This window comes from Suricata suricatta, chromosome 11, assembly GCF_006229205.1.
Source record: "Suricata suricatta isolate VVHF042 chromosome 11, meerkat_22Aug2017_6uvM2_HiC, whole genome shotgun sequence".
NCBI lineage: Eukaryota > Metazoa > Chordata > Mammalia > Carnivora > Herpestidae > Suricata > Suricata suricatta.
In genome coordinates, this window is record NC_043710.1 from 53,263,364 (window position 1) to 53,279,988 (window position 16,625).

The following is a 16,625-nucleotide window of genomic DNA, read 5'->3' on the forward strand; positions in this document are numbered from 1 at the left end:
GGATCTAGATGGGAAAGTTCTAAAGCAATGACTCAGGTTAGTCCAAGGTCCCCTGGGAAAGATCTGGAGAGAGCTCAGAGGACACAGGCACACACACACACACACACACACACACACACACATGCAGACACACATTAAATGTGGAAACCAGCAACAATGGGGTTTAGAGTCAGATAGTCCAAGTTCAAGTCCCAGCTCTGCCACTTACTGGCTGCATGGCCTTGGACAAGTGTGTGGCCTTTACCTGTTTTCTCCTCCATAAAGTGGGAATAATACTAGAGTCAACCATGCAGAGTTGTCATGAGGATTAGAGAGATCTTCTTAGCTAATTTGTATAGCATCCGTATTGTGTGTTAGTAACTGTGCTAAATAAGGTACAGACTATAACCTCATTTGATGCTCAGAACATCTCTGTGAAGTTTTACTTGTTCACAGCTATGCTACACATAGCCTACTCGGTGCTCCATAAGTTCATGTTGAATGAATGAATGAGTGAAAATAAGGTTGGTGTTATTGTTATGCTCATTTTTCAGAAAAGCACACTGAGGCGCAAAGACAGAAAGCAACTTGCCAAGACCACACAGAACCAGGTTTCCTGTCCAGGGGCCTGACACCAGCATATTCTGATGAACTCAAATTCATAGTCTGGGAGGCAGAGTGGGAGGCTGGGAGAGAGGAAGGTCACACCAGGAATGTCCAAGGAGGAGGCATCCTTATCTCCAACAGGCATAGACAGCATCCCCCCTCCCCAAATCCTTGGCAACCTCTGCCAAACGTGGTGCTTGGGTGCCCCTCTGTGGCTTCTTTAGGAAGTGCAGGCTGCACCTGGCCTGGCCCAGGGGCCTCTGTGTAAGGAAAATCAGCCCTGGACCAGAGAGCTGCCAGTCCACAGATCCTGGGCCAGGCTCCCAGTCCAGACATTGATAGGGAGGGTCAAGCTGCTCCAAAAGCTTTGCTCAGAAACCAAAAGGTCCTCAGAGCCAAATAATAACTTGTTTATGGGCAGTGCAGGCAGAGATAGGGGCAGGGGGTGCTCATGTGTCCAACAGGGAACTTTGGCCTCCTGGCTTTCTGAAATGGCAACCCCAGATGGCCCCTCACATGCAACACACACAAGAGCCATAACAGGCCACTTGCCAGGTTTTGCAATTCCCACAGCCTGAGGTCTTTGGGTCTGTGGTCCGCATTTTTATGACTAGTGTGTTCAGCCCAAAGGACCCTCAGAGCAGAGAGTTCTCTTTCCTTCTTGATGTACATGATACCCATAGAGGGATGGCGCATGGCCAGATGGGCCCAGACCGTCAGACCAGTGGATCCCCAGTAAGGACCCTTTCTCTTACAAATTAAACAGAGGAGCAAGTACGGTGACTCAGTCATGCCTTCATTCATCCTGAGACCTGCCCTCAAGGACAGTCTAGAGGACCCCTGCCCATTTCCCACTGCTGCAGGAGGCTGGGGGTAACTACCAGTCTAGCCCCAGGCCTGGGGATCAGAATGAGACTGGACTTCAAGTCCCAGCTCTGCCACTTACTCAGGCTGAGCCGAGCCAAGGGCAAGTTCTCTGAGCCTCAGTTTTTTCATCTGTAAAATGAGTTTAATGATCACCACCTTGCAAGGAGTTGTGAGTTTTAAATGAGATACGTGCTATAACAGCCCGGTTGTGGGACCTGACCAAGGGCAGGAGCTGGTTAAATGTGCTACGCCTTCCCTCTAGTGCCTAGCCAGCACTAGGCTGGGGAGAAGCCAACCAAGGGAGCCTACTGGGGGCGGAAGCCTTCCTGCTGTAACCGATAACAGGGCCTTGATGCCCATGGCTTTCAAACTCAGACCTCGGGTTTGGGCAAATCAGGAAAGACTCTTCCAAATTAGGCAGTCAGTGTCCTGTCCTCAGGCCCTAGCATTTCTTCCTTGAGGCTCAAAGAAAAACCCACAGGTGCATCTGCTAGGAAGAAGGGGGTTACCTGGTGCAGGGACACATGCTGGCTGGAGACAGGAGGCCGGGGCCAGCCCAGTTCTGCCCCCACACCCTGCTGAAAGACCTCTCCTCGGGATCCTTCCTGTAGCCCCGGCAGGTACGGTTGCTGAAGCCTGTTAGGATGGACCTCTTTTCTCCCTGCATGGGAGATTCGGGAGCTGCCTCACTGGGAAAGGAAGCTCCCCCATCAGGGCCAGGGCCTACCAGCCTGCTCTTTATGAATGGCCTCCCAAGGCTCCTCCCAAGAGCAGGAGATAAAGCTGGAGAGGCTAGCTCGTCTGCTGAGGGGACAGAGACCCATTTTCAGGACTGGACACAGCAAGATCGGTAAGATGTTAGACTGAGAGAGCAGAGGATACAAAGCAGGGAGGCCTGCCTGCCTCCCGTGAAGAGAAGAATCACTCCAACATTCCCTGTACTGAGAGGCCCTCTGAAACACCAGCAGCCAGAATGGGCCTAGGGGACACCAGAAGACAGGGGCAGCTCCAGGGCCCGTTCTGGTGTCCAGCAGCTGCTGATCTCTCTTTTCTAAGACAAAGCTAGAAGCACATCTCTTCCAGGAAGCCCTCCTGGCTTAGCACTGCCTCATACAAAGGGTTGAGTGCCCACTCTTCTGAACTGAACCCTTGGAGGCCAGACTAAATGGGCTTCCTGAGAGCAGCCCCTTACCTCTCCCATCATATGTGTCACACACCCACACCCTTCCCTACCACAGCCCTCTGCAGCCAGAGCCTGCCTAGGGCAAAGACACCCTCACTGTCCCTCTTTCATTCTTTTGAGCCACAGGTATGGAGGCTGTGATGGGTTTAGTGGTGGCCCCCAAAAAGACATGTCCAGGCTCCTCGAAGTTATGAACATGACTTTATTTGGAAAAAAGGTTTTGCTGATCTAATTAAATAATGAATCTTCATATGAGATCATCCTGAATTACCCAGGTTGGCCCTAAATCCAATGACAAATGTCTTTTTAAGAGACAGAAGGCCACGTGAAGGAGGCAGAGATTGGAGTTTTGCAGCACAAGCCCCCAGAAGCTGGAGGAGATGAGAGAGGGTTCTTCCCCAGGGGCTTCCGAGGGAGCCCGGCCCTGCCCACACCTTGACCTCAGACCTCTCTCCTGCAGAACTATGGGAGAATACATTTCTATTGTTGTAAGTCACCCTATTTGTGGCCATTGGTATGGCAGCTCCAGGAAACTAATACAGACGTAAAGCAGCCAGCAAGCAGGTCTCAGAGGTCTGGGCCCACAGGGTGTGAGCTGACCTTGTGCTGTGTCCAGCAAGAGCCGCCATTGCCCCAGAGCTTCTGCCTCCTGGCCCAGGTCCCACCTCAAGGGAGGGTCATGGACAAACTGGATGAAGCCTATGAGAAGGGCAGCCGTTGAGGACCATGTTGCCAGGGCTGCCCTGGGGGGGGGGGGGGGGGGGGTGGTGCAGGGGATAGGGGGCAGGAAAACCTCAATGAGCAGGGAAGTGTACATGAAAAAGCCCCTCCCCCAGGCAAACCTCACACTTGGTTCTAGGGCATGAGCAGCCTTTGGTGGGCTTGCGATGTCTCTGAGACCCTCCAGCCCTGACAGCTCGCCAGCCACCTCTGACCACCCTGCTGCCCCCTCAACACAGCAAGGCTAGAGCGAGTCCAAGTCAGATGCCCTTGGGTGGAGAGGGGACACTCCTGGGCTCCAAACCACAATGATCTTGACTGGTTCCCACCTTCACCCCCAACACCTGAGGTTTGGGGTTCAACAACACCCACCATCGCCATTCCTACCCTCCTGTCATGCCTCAGCGTAGCCATCTGAGGCCCTCCTCTCTGCCTCTGGCTGTTTCTGGACCTTCCAGACTGGTGCACATGTCACCTCCTTTAAGAAGCCTTCCCTGATCCTCATCTGCACCAGGTCCAGAGCAGTGATGAGACTGGATGAAGTAGAGAGAGTCAGTTTGGGTCAGATGACCCATCTCTACATTGCTACAGATCTACTGATCCTGGATAAGCCCCAAGAAGTCTTCAGGCCTAGAATGGGGTAATAATACCCTCTTTTCAACAGGGCCTCCCACAACCTCATTCTTGTGCTTCCAGTTCTTCTTTCTCCCACAAACATCCAATAAATGTCCCTGATCCTTCAAAAGTCCCCACATAGTAGGTGCTCAATAAAAGTTGTTCTTCCTTGGAACTCTTCACTCCTCATTACTGACATTTACAGCCTGCCGACTGCACTGACCACCAACCACCCTGCACTCCATGCCCTGATCCTGCTCTGACAGAGCCCTCCCACCCCGGGGTGGGCTGCCGCCTGAGTTTGGAGCACAGGGTCTGAATTCCCCTGTCTGTGTGGAGTTATACCTCTTTGGTTCCAGAGCAGGGACCTTGGGCAGCCCAGTCCAGTAGGAAGGGCCTGGCCTGGGTGTCAGGAGACTGGGCTCTAGCCTGGTCCTGGGGGGGGGGGGGGCGTTCCTAGGAGACTGAGGAGTCATCGCAGGGCCAGACTCCCCAGGGAAGGAGTGGGCATGCATTTAACTGCACTGAGGGAGCCCCACTGCTCCTCTCTGCTGCTGCCCAACTGTGCTTGAGTATCAGGTCAGGGGGTCAGCTCAGGAGGGAAGTGGGGGCCAGGGAGGGGACGACGGGTGTGGGGGACAAGAGGGACAGGCACAGGAAGGAGGGCAACGCGGACTCGCACCCCTGGCCGGCATCCCCTCTCTCTGCAAATCACACCACCACCCTTGTCCTCACCGATGTCCCCTCCTGCCCAGCTCCTTGTCTTCTTAGAAGGAAATCCTTCTCTAAGCCTAACCTACAACCCTCCTTTTTGAACGCAGCCCCACCAGTAGTGGGAAATCTACAGGAGCTTAGTTTACCCTCTCATTCCCACTCTCCCATCTTGTTCTTCTTGTAATTTTCTTCCATGGGACTTTGGCCAAGCCCAGTGTCTCCCTTGAGGAGTGGTGACAGTAAGTGGGACCTTGGCTTTGGAGTTCTGATCCCGCCGCCGCTAACTCTCAGCTTTATGTCATTAGGCTATTTGCACCCCACGTCCCATTCCTCTGCTGACTAAAGCTTTGACTCTCAGATTAGACATCCGAGGCTCCGAGGAGCCTTTCCTGTCTTGAGGCTGAGTTTAAGGTCTCCTCTGTGCCCCCATAGCAGTCTGGTTCTTCCCTCATTGGACTCCAAGCATTGAAGGCACTGAAACCACAGGTAACACGCCCACAGAAGCCCTGGTGCCTAGCAGAATGCCTGGGACATAATAAATGTTCAAATGAATAAAGGGTAACTCCATACATCTGTCATTTATAATACCTGCCTAGCAGAGACAGCACAGCCACTAAACAAGAGGGAGGCTTTATGTGGAAGTACTTAATAAAGCCCAGACCACAGGAGGCTCTTGAAATAATGCTAGCTTTCCTTCTTTTTTTAATTTATTTTGAGAGAGAAAGACAATGAGTGGAGAAGGGGCAGAGGGAAAGGGAGACAGAGAATCCCCAGCAGGCTCTGTACTGACAGTGCAGAGCCAGATGCGGGACTCAATCCCACAAATTGTGAGATCATGACAAGCTGAACTGAAGTTGGACACTTAACTGACTGAGCCGCCCAGTTACCCCAGTAGCCTTCCTTCTGGTCCTTTTAATGAAAACAACCTCAAGAAGACAAGTATTCTTCCAAGTTAACAGAGGACAGAGCTGAGACCAAAGGGATGACACTACATAAAGAAGGATCTCAGATGTAGGTGAGGAAAGATGTTCGGGTAAAGCCACCACTGGTGGAACTGATGGCCTGACCTACAGTTTGCAGCAGCTTGTTGGAAAGCTTCGAAGGCTGCAGGCATTCATATCAGGGAAGGAGCGCAACAAGATGACCTCTGAGTCCTCTGCGCATTCATGATTGTTGATGTTCTGCATGGACAGAGAGGCCCAGAAAGGAATCACTGCTACCCCCACCCCCAGGTGCTGGGCAGTTCCATTTTCCTTTTAAGTTTCTTGGATGCGAGCAGAAAATCCTCCCTCTCTAATGTTTCTGACAGGTTTTTTTTTAAGTTTATTTATTTATTTTGAGAGAGAGAATGAGCAAGAGTGGGAGAGGGGTGGAGAGAGAGGGAAAGAGAAAATCCCAAGCGGCCTCCACACTGTCAGCATAGACGCTCAATGTGGGGCTCAAACTCACAAACGTGGGATCATGAGCTGAGCTGAGGTCAGACACTTAACCAACTGAGTCACCAGGCACCCCTGGTTTTTATTATGTCAGTAAGATAGTTGCCTAGCAGTGAGTGAACTTCAAGCAGTGAGGACAGGAGAGCCACATTTTTGTTATGGGATTCATTCTGTGATAGAAACACTTCTCCAGAGGAGAGTATGTCTATGGATCGTACTATGTGTCACTGGGTTTTTTAGTGAGTGTATATCTATGCAGTTTTCACACACAACCTAAAGGACTACACTTTTTTTATAGACATAAGTATTTTATTATTATAATTATTATAACTTTTCATAATAGAGAAATATCAACCAACTTTACTTAGTCTTTCTTTTTTTTATTTTTTTTAAATTTACATCCAAGTTAGTTAGCATATAGTGCAATAATGATTTCAGGAGTAAAATCCAGTGATCATCCTCTATGTGTAACACCCAGTGCTCATCCCAAAAAGTGCCCTCCTTAATGCCCCTTACCCGTTTAGCCCATCCCCCCTCCCACAACCCCTCCAGCAATCCTCAATTTGTTCTCTGTATTTAAGAGTCTCTTATGTTTTATCCCTGCTCCTTGTTTTTATATTATTTTTGCTTCTCTTCCCTTACGTTCATCAGTTTTGTGTCTTAAATTCCGCATATGAGTGAAGTCATACGATATCTGTCTTTCTCTAATTTCACTTAGCATAATACCCACTAGTTCCATCCACATTGTTGCAAATGGCAAGGTTTCATTCTTTATGATTACCAAGTAATATTCCATTGTATATATATATACCACATCTTCTTTATCCATTCATCCATCAGTGGACATTTGGGCTCTTCCCATACTTTGGCTATTGTTGATAGTGCTGCTGTAAACATTGAAGTCCATGTGCCCCTTCTAAACAGCATATCTGTATTCCTTGGATAAATACCTAGTAGTCCAATTGCTGAGTTGTAGGGTAGTTCTATTTTTAATTTTTGAGGAGCCTTCATACTGTTTTCCAGAGTGGCCGCACCAGTTTGCATTCCCACCAGCAGTGCACAAGGGTTTCCCTTTCTCCACATCCTCGCCAACATCTGTTGTTGCTTGAGTTGCTGATGTTAGCCATTCTTACAGGTGTACGGTGGTATCTCATTGTGGTTTTGATTTGTATTTCCCTGATGAGTGATGTTGAGCAATTTTTCATGTGTTAATTGGCCATCTGGATGTCTTCTTTGGAAAGTGTCTATTCATATCTTCTGCCCATTTCTTCACTGGATTATTTATTTTTTGGGTGTTGAGTTTGATAAGTTCTTTTTGGATTTTGGATACTAACCCTTTATCTGTTATGTCAATTGCAAATATCTTCTATTCTGTTGGTTGCCTTTTAGTTTTGCTGGTTGTTTCCTTCACTGTACAGAAGCTTTTGATTTTGATGAGGTCCCAATAGTTAATTTTTACCTTTGTTTCCCTTGTCTCCAGAGACATGTTGAGTGAGAAGTTGTTGTGGCCAAGGTCAAAGATGTTTTTGCCTGCTTTCTCCTCAAGGATTTTGATGGCTTCCTATCTTATGTTTAGGTCTTTCATTCATTTTAAGTTTATTTTTGTGTATGGTGTAAGAAAGTGGTCCAAGTTTATTTTTCTGCATGTTTCTGTCCAGTTTTCCCAGCACCACTTGCTGAAGAGACTGTCTTTATTCCCTTGGATATTGTTTCCTGCTTTGTCAAAGATGAGTTGGCCATTGGTTTGTGGGGCCATTTCTGGGTTCTCTATTCTGTTCCATGGGTCTGAGTGTTTTTGTGCCAGAACCATACTATCTTGATGATTACAGCTTTGTAATACATCTTGAAGATGGACTATATTCTTACTTCATACAGTGATTTGAAATGAGCCTGACTCAAAATACCACCAGCTTACAGGTTCATTCTTTGGGTTAAGTTATTTAATTGCATTACTAAAATGCAAATCACCCTGTAGGAGTCTATGCTAATAAATTTTAAATTCTTAATGAAATGGGCAAATTACGAGAAGGATGTAGTTTCCCAAATTTACTTAAGAAGGGATTAAAAGCCTAAGAAGATTAGTTGCCATAAAAGAAATGAGAAAGGGTTACCAAATAGTTATCAGCCAAAGAAGATTTTCCCCACATTGTTTTTTTGGTGAGCTTTCCTCCCAAACTTTCAAGAGATGAATAATTCCTGTGCTATAAAAACTATTCTAGAAAATATAACTTAAAATGGAAAGTAAGTCAATTCATTATGAAGCTGGCATAGTTATGATACCAGAACCTCATAAAAATTGTTCTGAAAAAGAAACTGGAGACCTATTCTAAATAAAATACTAGCAAACCAAATTCAGCAGAATTTAAAAATACAAACACTATGTGATATATATACCTGTCAACAAGCCAAATTTTAAAAGCATTGGCTTATTATAGTTGCTTCCAAAAAAAAAGCGTTTGAAAATGTTAAGCGCAAACTTCCTTTTTTTTCATTATTAAAAACTAAAAACGTAACAGTATTTTAGTAACATAAATAAGAGTATTTTTCTCAAAACAAAAAGCAACATTGTACTTAATATTAGAAATAGGAGTTCTAATAAAACTGAGGAAAAATAAATATACCTTTCCTTATCGTTATTCTTTAACATTGTTCAGAAATTTCTTTTTTATGAAATAAGATATAAAACCGAAACAAAAATCTAGTTTAAAAAAAGGATAATTCTCCTTTGAATATTCAATAAAATCAACTGAAAAAAGTTTTCAGTTAATAGAGGAATTTTTTAAATACAATATGTAATATAACATATAATATAGAAGATAAATGTACAAATGTACAAGATTAATAACTTTGTATATAAACTATTGCCAATTGAAAAAAATTATAGAATATGATTGTATTCTCAATGATAACCAATAGCAAAACACCTACAATACACTTAACAAGAAATGAAGGGGGGCTATTCATTATTCAACAAATATTGAGCATCTGCTATGTGTCAGATTCTATATTCAGTGTGTGGAACATAACTGAGTGATGTGGATAGAATGCCCACTGCCGTGGACCTGTACAAATAAAAGTAACATACTACTAAGAGATAAAAATCAAGACTTTTTTCAGAACACTGTACTTTGGTAGTAGATGGAAAGACTGAATATTGTCAATGTTATCCACAGAATAATTATAGGATTAATGAAATCCAATTTTTAAAAATTGCAATGGGATTGTTTTTGAAAATTGGCAAAATGTTTCTAAAGTTTGGAAGAATAAAACTTGAGAGTAACAAAAAATAATTTTAAGCAAAAGTACTTATAAGGGTAAGTTTCATTAAAAAGAAAAATACATGATGAAGCTATAGTGGTTAAAACAGTACAGTACTCTCTTACAACTCACTAACATAAGACAATTCAATTAAAAACAGACAGGAGAGGGGCGCCAGGGCAGCTCAGTCAGTTAAGCGTCTGACTCTGGCTCAGGTCATGATCTCATGGTTTGTGGTTTTGAGCCCTGCGTTGGGCTCTGTGCTGACAACTCAGAACCTGGAGCCTGCTTCAGATTCTGTGTCTTCCTCTTCTCTCCACCCATCCCCCACTTGTTCTCTCTCTCTCTCAAAAAATAAATAAATGTTTAAAAAATTAATAAAAACAGGGAGAGGGTTTGAATAGAGATTTATACAAATAAAATCACATGAAAACATGCTCAACATCATTTGCCTGCAGAGAAACACAAATCAGAACATCTTGGATGGCTAGAATTTTAAAAAAGATCATAATAAGTGTTGACTATGACGTGAAGAAATTAGAACCCTCATACACTATTGGTGGGAATGTAAAATGGTGCAGCTGCTTTGGAAAACAATATTGCACTTTCTCAAAAGATTAAACAAAGAGTATATAGATACCCAGTAATTCCACTCCTATGAATGAAAACATGTTTACCCAAAAACTTGTACATGAGTGTTCAGAGCAGCATTATTTAAAATAGCCCCAAAGTGGAAACAACCCAAATATCTAGCAACTGATGAGTAGATCCATAAAATGAGGTTTATCATACAATGGAGTACTATTCAGCCACTAAAAGGAAACGGCATACTCATGACTACAGTATATTGAAACTCAAAAAGTGAAAGAAGTCAGCCATGAAAGACCACATATTGTATGAGTCCATTTATATGAAACATCCAGTATAGTCAAATCCAATGACACAGAAAGTGATTGCCTCAGGCTGAGGGGATTGGGGGAAATTGAGGAGTGACTATTGGTGGGGTAAATGATGTTTATTTGGTGTGATGAAAATATTTATCATGGTGATGGTTGCACAGCTCTGTGAATTTACTAAAACACCATTGAATTTAAGTGAGTAAACTGTATGGTCTGTGAATTATATCTCAATAAAGCTTTTATTTAAAAATAAAATTATGGAAAACAATTTGACAATAAAATATTATGGAAAAAAAATAAAAATAAATAAAAATAAAAAAAATAAATTGTGTGGTACTAGCACAAGAACAATTAGAGCATCACTACATCTAAAGCAACCCCATGACGTATAAGAACTTAATCTAGGATAAAGATAGTAACATAAAGCAATGGAAAAGCAGAAACAAGAACAACTTATTTAGTTACTTGGAGGAGAAATATACCAACTTAAGTTGTTGCTTTGTGACAAAAATGAATTCCTTGTGGATCAAAATTTAATATGAAAAAATCAGGCCATATTTTAAGGAGGAACACAATCTTTGAATGAGAAAAGACCTGCTAAGCTTAAAACCAACTGATAAAGAGAAATGCCCATAGATTTCATTTTATAAACTGAGAATGCTGAGTCTTAATATCAGAAACAAATTAAAAATATGAGATTTGATAATTTTGTCTCAGTGGATGAAGGAGGGAGAATTTTAATAATTAAATTACTAAGGGAAATACTTAGTTCCTTATATACATGGGCAAAGTATAATGAACAGATATTTCACAAATGAGAACCTGCAAATTACAATGATAGTACTTTTCAATCATCACATTACTAAAAAACATTATCAAATCATATGAATTTAATGCTAGTACTAGTGACTCAGATACAAGACTGAAACAGCTTTCTTGGAAATCCACTTGGCATGCTCAAAATGTTCAGATCGTTTGACCACATAGTCATACATCCAAAATCTACCCCGAGGAATATATTTGAAATCCAAACATTTATTGAAAGATACATATGTCATTAAATTATGACCCTTAGCTTCTCATTTTTTTCTCCAGGAATATTGACTCATGAAGACCAAAGCCTGGTGAAGGTGGGGCAGGCCCTGGTAGGGGTCAAGGTACAGAAACCAGGCCTTCTGTGTCTCTTATCTTCCCAGAACCATTCTGCTCCCCAAGGAAGATGTCGGCATGGAGCAACGTCAGCTCCAACGGATCCTACACCAGCTTCCTCTTAGTGGGCTTCCCCGGGCTGCGGGAGGCCCGCGCCCTCCTGGTGCCGCCCTTCCTCAGCTTCTACCTGGTGATCCTCTCTGCCAATGCCCTGGTCATCCACACGGTGGCGGTCCAGCGAAGCCTACACCAGCCCATGTACCTGCTCATCGCCCTGCTCCTGGCTGTCAACATCTGTGTTGCAACCACTGTGGTGCCCGCCATGTTGTTCAGCTTCTCTACCCGCTTCAACCGCATCTCCCTGCCTAGCTGTCTGCTCCAGATGTTTTGCATCTACTTCCTCGTTGTCTTTGACTGCAATATCCTGCTGGTCATGACCCTCGACCGCTACGTTGCCATCCACTACCCTCTGCGCTACTCTGAGATAGTGAAGGGCCAGTTGCTGGCTGGCCTGGTGGGGGCGGCAGCTGCCAGGAGCACTTGCATTGTTGCCCCAGTGGTGGCGCTGGCCTCCCGGGTCTGCTTCTGCCGCTCAGACGTGATCCACCACTTCGCCTGTGAGCACATGGCCCTCATGAAGCTCTCCTGTGGGGACATCTCTCTGAACAAGACTGTGGGTCTCACTGTCCGCATCTTCAACAGAGTCCTGGACATGCTGCTACTTGGAGCCTCCTACTCCCGCATCATCCATGCTGCCTTCCGGATTTCATCAGGCAGAGCACGTGCCAAGGCCCTGAACACCTGTGGCTCCCACCTGCTGGTCATCTTCACCGTCTACTCTTCTGCCATGTCCTCATCCATCGTCTACCGTGTGGCTCGCACCGCCTCCCAGGACGTGCACAACTTGCTCAGCGCCCTCTACCTGCTGCTCCCATGTCTGGTCAACCCTGTCATCTATGGGGCCAGGACTAAGGAAATCAGGCAGCACCTGGCAACTCTGTTCCGAAGGGCCCAGCTGCTAGCCCCCCCTGAGAAGTCCCAGTCCCTGCCCTCACACAGGGAGCTTCCCACCTGACTCTTTGGGACTTGTAGGTCCTACAAGCACTCTCACTGTCAAGTGGGTAAATGTGCTATTCCAGAAGGTTGAGTCATCCCTGCTGTATTTTGGCTTTGACTATCTGCATTCATCTTTGAAAGTCTTTTTATCCATTTTCTGAAAATAGCTACTTATCCAGAGTTATACAGTAACCAACTCCAAAGTAAGCTTCTGTCTCTAGCTTCTAAATTTTCTCCCCTTCGTTCTGCATGTGATTTTCATTCATTCTCACATTCATTCATCAGACATCTATTTTACATAAATCATGCTAACCTTGTGATTATAAAGGGGAAAAAATGGTTTCTGCCCTGAAGGAGGCTCCAGTCTATAAAGTTCCCAAACTATAAAGACAGGTAACGTTCAATAATACCTTTACATAAAAAACTCTGTGGGAATATAGGGGAAAAACAATCACTAAGACAGAACACTTCACAGAGAAGGTCAGTCTGAGTTATGTTTGAAAGATAAGACGAGGTGTTTACTGGAGAGGAAGGAGACAGAAGAAAAGGCATTCAGGCCAAAGCAGCAATGTGGGCAAAGGCACAGAGGCATGGGTAGACGGCTGAGTGGGAGACTCCCTGCCAGGCCCAGTTTCCCTGGCACAGGGGCAGGTGGGGGTCCAGCAGGGAAGGAAGCTGAATGTGTAAGCAGAGGCCAAGTGATGAAAGGCCTCATTTGTTGTGATAAGGAGTTTGAATGCTTACTCCATGCAGTATGCAGCCATTTAAAGAGTCCAAGGCAGCAAAGTAGCAAGATCCTACCTGTGTTTTGGAACAATGGCTCTGCAGCCCTAATAGAACATGGATCAGATGGAGACAAGCCTGGAGGCTGGGATACTGGAGATGACGGTGGCCTGGACCTGACTGGTGACAGCGGGAAGGAGGAGACGAAGACAGACACAAGAGATTCCAGAAGGCTGAGTTTGTATGTGAGGATCAGAGATGCAAGAAGAAACTAAGGGGAGAGTGGTCTCACCAACGCCCAGGGAAGAGACTTTTCTAAGAAGGCGAGTGATCAGCAAACTGAAGCCCACCAAAGGACCTGGAGGTGGTTCAGCCAACATGGAAGTCGTATCCAGAATATGCAAGAACAACTACAAATCAGTAAGAAAAAGACAACTTAATAGTAAAATAGGCAGAAGAATAGTCACTTCAGAAAATAAGCATAAGAAAAGGTATTTGACTTCCAGCCTCTCACATATAGATGTTCAGGTTGTGCACTGTACAACTTCACATGTCTATAGTATAAATATAGCAGATTTATATATGTATTTCAGAATTCCCCCAAAGATGACAGTGAAAAGTCTTCTGCACTACTAGGAAGTCTGTAGACTGGTGAACTACTTTAAAGACAATTTGCCATTATCTAGTGAAACTGAAGATATGCATACCTCTTGACTCCATAAATATCCTCAGACACATGGGCATCAAAATACATGTACAGGATATTCGTAGTGGCATTGTTCCTAATTGTGAAAAATCAGAAACAAAATAATGTCTTTTGGCAATAAAATGTGTAAATAGATTATGGTAATTCACATGCTAGAATGCTATTGATAATAAAATACAGTCACAAGTACAATATCTATTCATGATATAAAAAAAACCCTCTGCAAAGGTCTAGAGGGAACATACATCAACATAATAAAAACCATATATGAAAAACTCACAGCTAACATCATACTCAATGGTAAGAAAAACTGAGGGTTTCTCCTCAAACATCAGGAACAAGACAAGGATGTCCACTCTCACCACTTTTATTCAACATAGTACTAGAAGTCTTAGCCTCAGCAATGAAACAACATAAAGAAATAAAATATGGGGAGTGGGGGGTGCCCGGATGGCTCAGTTGGTTAAATGTCTGACTTTTGACTCAGGTCACGATCTTGCAGTTCGTGAGTTCGACCCCCATGTTGGGCTCTGTGCTGACAGGTTGGAGCCTGGAGCCGCTGCAGATTCTGTGCCTCCTGCTGTTTTAGCTCTTCCCGTATTTGTGTGCACAAGCGCCCAGTGTGTGTCTGTCTGTCTCTCTCTCTCTCAAAAAAAAAAAAAAAAAACTTTAAAAAAAGAAATAAAAGACATCCAAATTGGTAAGAAAGAAGTAAAACTCTCACAATTTGTAGATGACATACTAAATACAGAAAGCCCTAAAGAGTGTACCAAAACCTACTAGAGCTGGTAAATGAATTCAATAAAGTTGGAGGATAAAAAATCAATGTAGAAAAATCTATTGCATTGCTATACACTAATAATGAACCAGCAGAAAGTAAATTTAAGGAAACAACCCCATCTCCAGTTGCACAAAAACAATAAAATATCTAGAAATAAACCTAACCAAAGAGATGAAAGACCTCTACTCTGAAAACTATAAAACAGTGATGAAAGAACTTCAAGACAACACAAAGAAATGCAAAGACATTCCATGCTCATGGGTTAGAAGAACAAATATTGTTCAAATATCTATACAACTCAAAGTAACCTACACATTTAATGCAATACTTCTCAAAATACCAACAGCAGTTTTCACAGAGCTAAAGCAAACAATCCTAAAATTTGTATCAAACCACAAAAGACCTCGCATAGCCAAAGCAATCTTGAAAGAAAGGAAAAAAAAAAAAAACAGAGTGATCACAATTCCAGATTTCAGGTTCTATTACAAAGCAGCAGTAATTAAAACAGTATAGTACTGGCATAAAAATATATTCATATATCAATAGAATAGAATAGAATAGAAAACCAAGAAATAAACCCATAATTATATGGTCAATTAATCTTTGACAAAGGAGGAATAAATATCCAATGGTATAAGACAGTTTCTTCAGCTAATGGTGTTGGGAAAACTGGACAGCTAGTTTCTATACATACAGAAAAATAAACTCAAACTGGATTAAAAACTTAAATGTGAGGCCTGAAACCAAAAAAGCCCAGAAGAGAGCACAGGCAGTAATTTCTCTAATATCATCAAGGGAAATAAAAGCAAAAAGAAACTAATGCAACTACACCAAAATAAAGTTTCTGCACAGCAAAGGAAACAATCAACAAAACTAAAAGGCATCTAACCTTCAGAATGGGAGAAGATATTTGCAAATGGCATATCCAATATAGGGTTATTATCTAAAATATATAAAAAACTGATACAACTCAACACTCAAAAACCAAATAATCCAATTTAAAAATGGACAGAAGACATGAACAGACATTTCTCCAAAGAAGACATACAGATGACCAATAGAGACACATCAACAGGTACTCAATATCACTCATCATCAGGGAAATGCGAATGAGAACTACAATGAGCTATCACTTCACACCTGTCAGAATGGCTAAAATCAAGAACACAAGAAACAACAAGTGTTGGTGAGAATGTGGAGAAAGAGGAACCCTCATGCTCTGTTGGTGGGAATGCAAATTGGTGAGGACACTGTGGAAAATAGCATGGAGATTGCTCAAACAGTTATAAAATATTTTATGATCCAGTAATCACATTACTTGATATTTACCTGAAAAATATAAAAACACTAATTCAAAGGGATACATGCACCCCTATATTATTGCAGTGTTATTTACAATAGTCAAACTATGGACGCAGCCCAAGTGTCCATCAATTGATGAATGGGTAAAGAAATTGTGGTATAAATATGCAATGGAGGGTGGAGCCAAGATGGCGGAGAGGAAGGGAGCTCTGTAAACTCCATCTGCACCATTTATCGAACTGAGAAGGATATTACACTCATCTGCGAGAGCGGAAGGAGAAAATACGAACTCCAGAAGGAATAGAACCTCAAGGATACCTGAGTGAGTGGGGGCGAACGGGGGAGATCCGAGGATGGGCCAGCCCGGGACGGGCAGGGGAGGTAAGATCCCCAGCCCAACGTGGCGCAAGTGCGGGGCACCCGGGAGACAAAGGGAAGAGACAGAGTCGGAACACGCTCATAGAACTGTCTCTGGGGAAGAGGTATAGAACGCTTGGCTGTGCTTGGAGATAGAATCCCACTCCATAGATAACTGCTGGGCAGCAGGGCGCAAGAGAAGGAATAGCCCCCAGCCCTAAGCCATCTCGGCGGGGAATCAGAGGCGTCTGTGGCTGTGAGAAGCGGCTGCTCT

At 43.7% G+C, this 16,625-nt stretch overlaps 2 protein-coding genes across 2 annotated transcripts in view; both read left to right on the forward strand.

Moving 5' to 3' along the window:
* The first annotated feature begins 11,496 nt into the window (after nt 1-11,496).
* Nucleotides 11,497-12,641, forward strand: LOC115272787 (olfactory receptor 52K1-like). The gene has a single exon (XM_029915798.1). It carries the CDS (start codon nt 11,497-11,499, stop codon nt 12,499-12,501), a length of 1,005 nt encoding a protein of 334 aa, XP_029771658.1. The 3' UTR covers nt 12,502-12,641.
* Nucleotides 12,642-13,463: 822 nt separating this feature from the next.
* LOC115272599 (olfactory receptor 52E8-like) overlaps nt 13,464-16,625 on the forward strand; it is a 12,013-nt gene continuing 8,851 nt past the window's right edge. Inside the window, 1 exon segment of the mRNA XM_029915627.1 lies at nt 13,464-13,625. Within this exon segment, the coding sequence (XP_029771487.1) occupies nt 13,464-13,625 (162 nt within the window).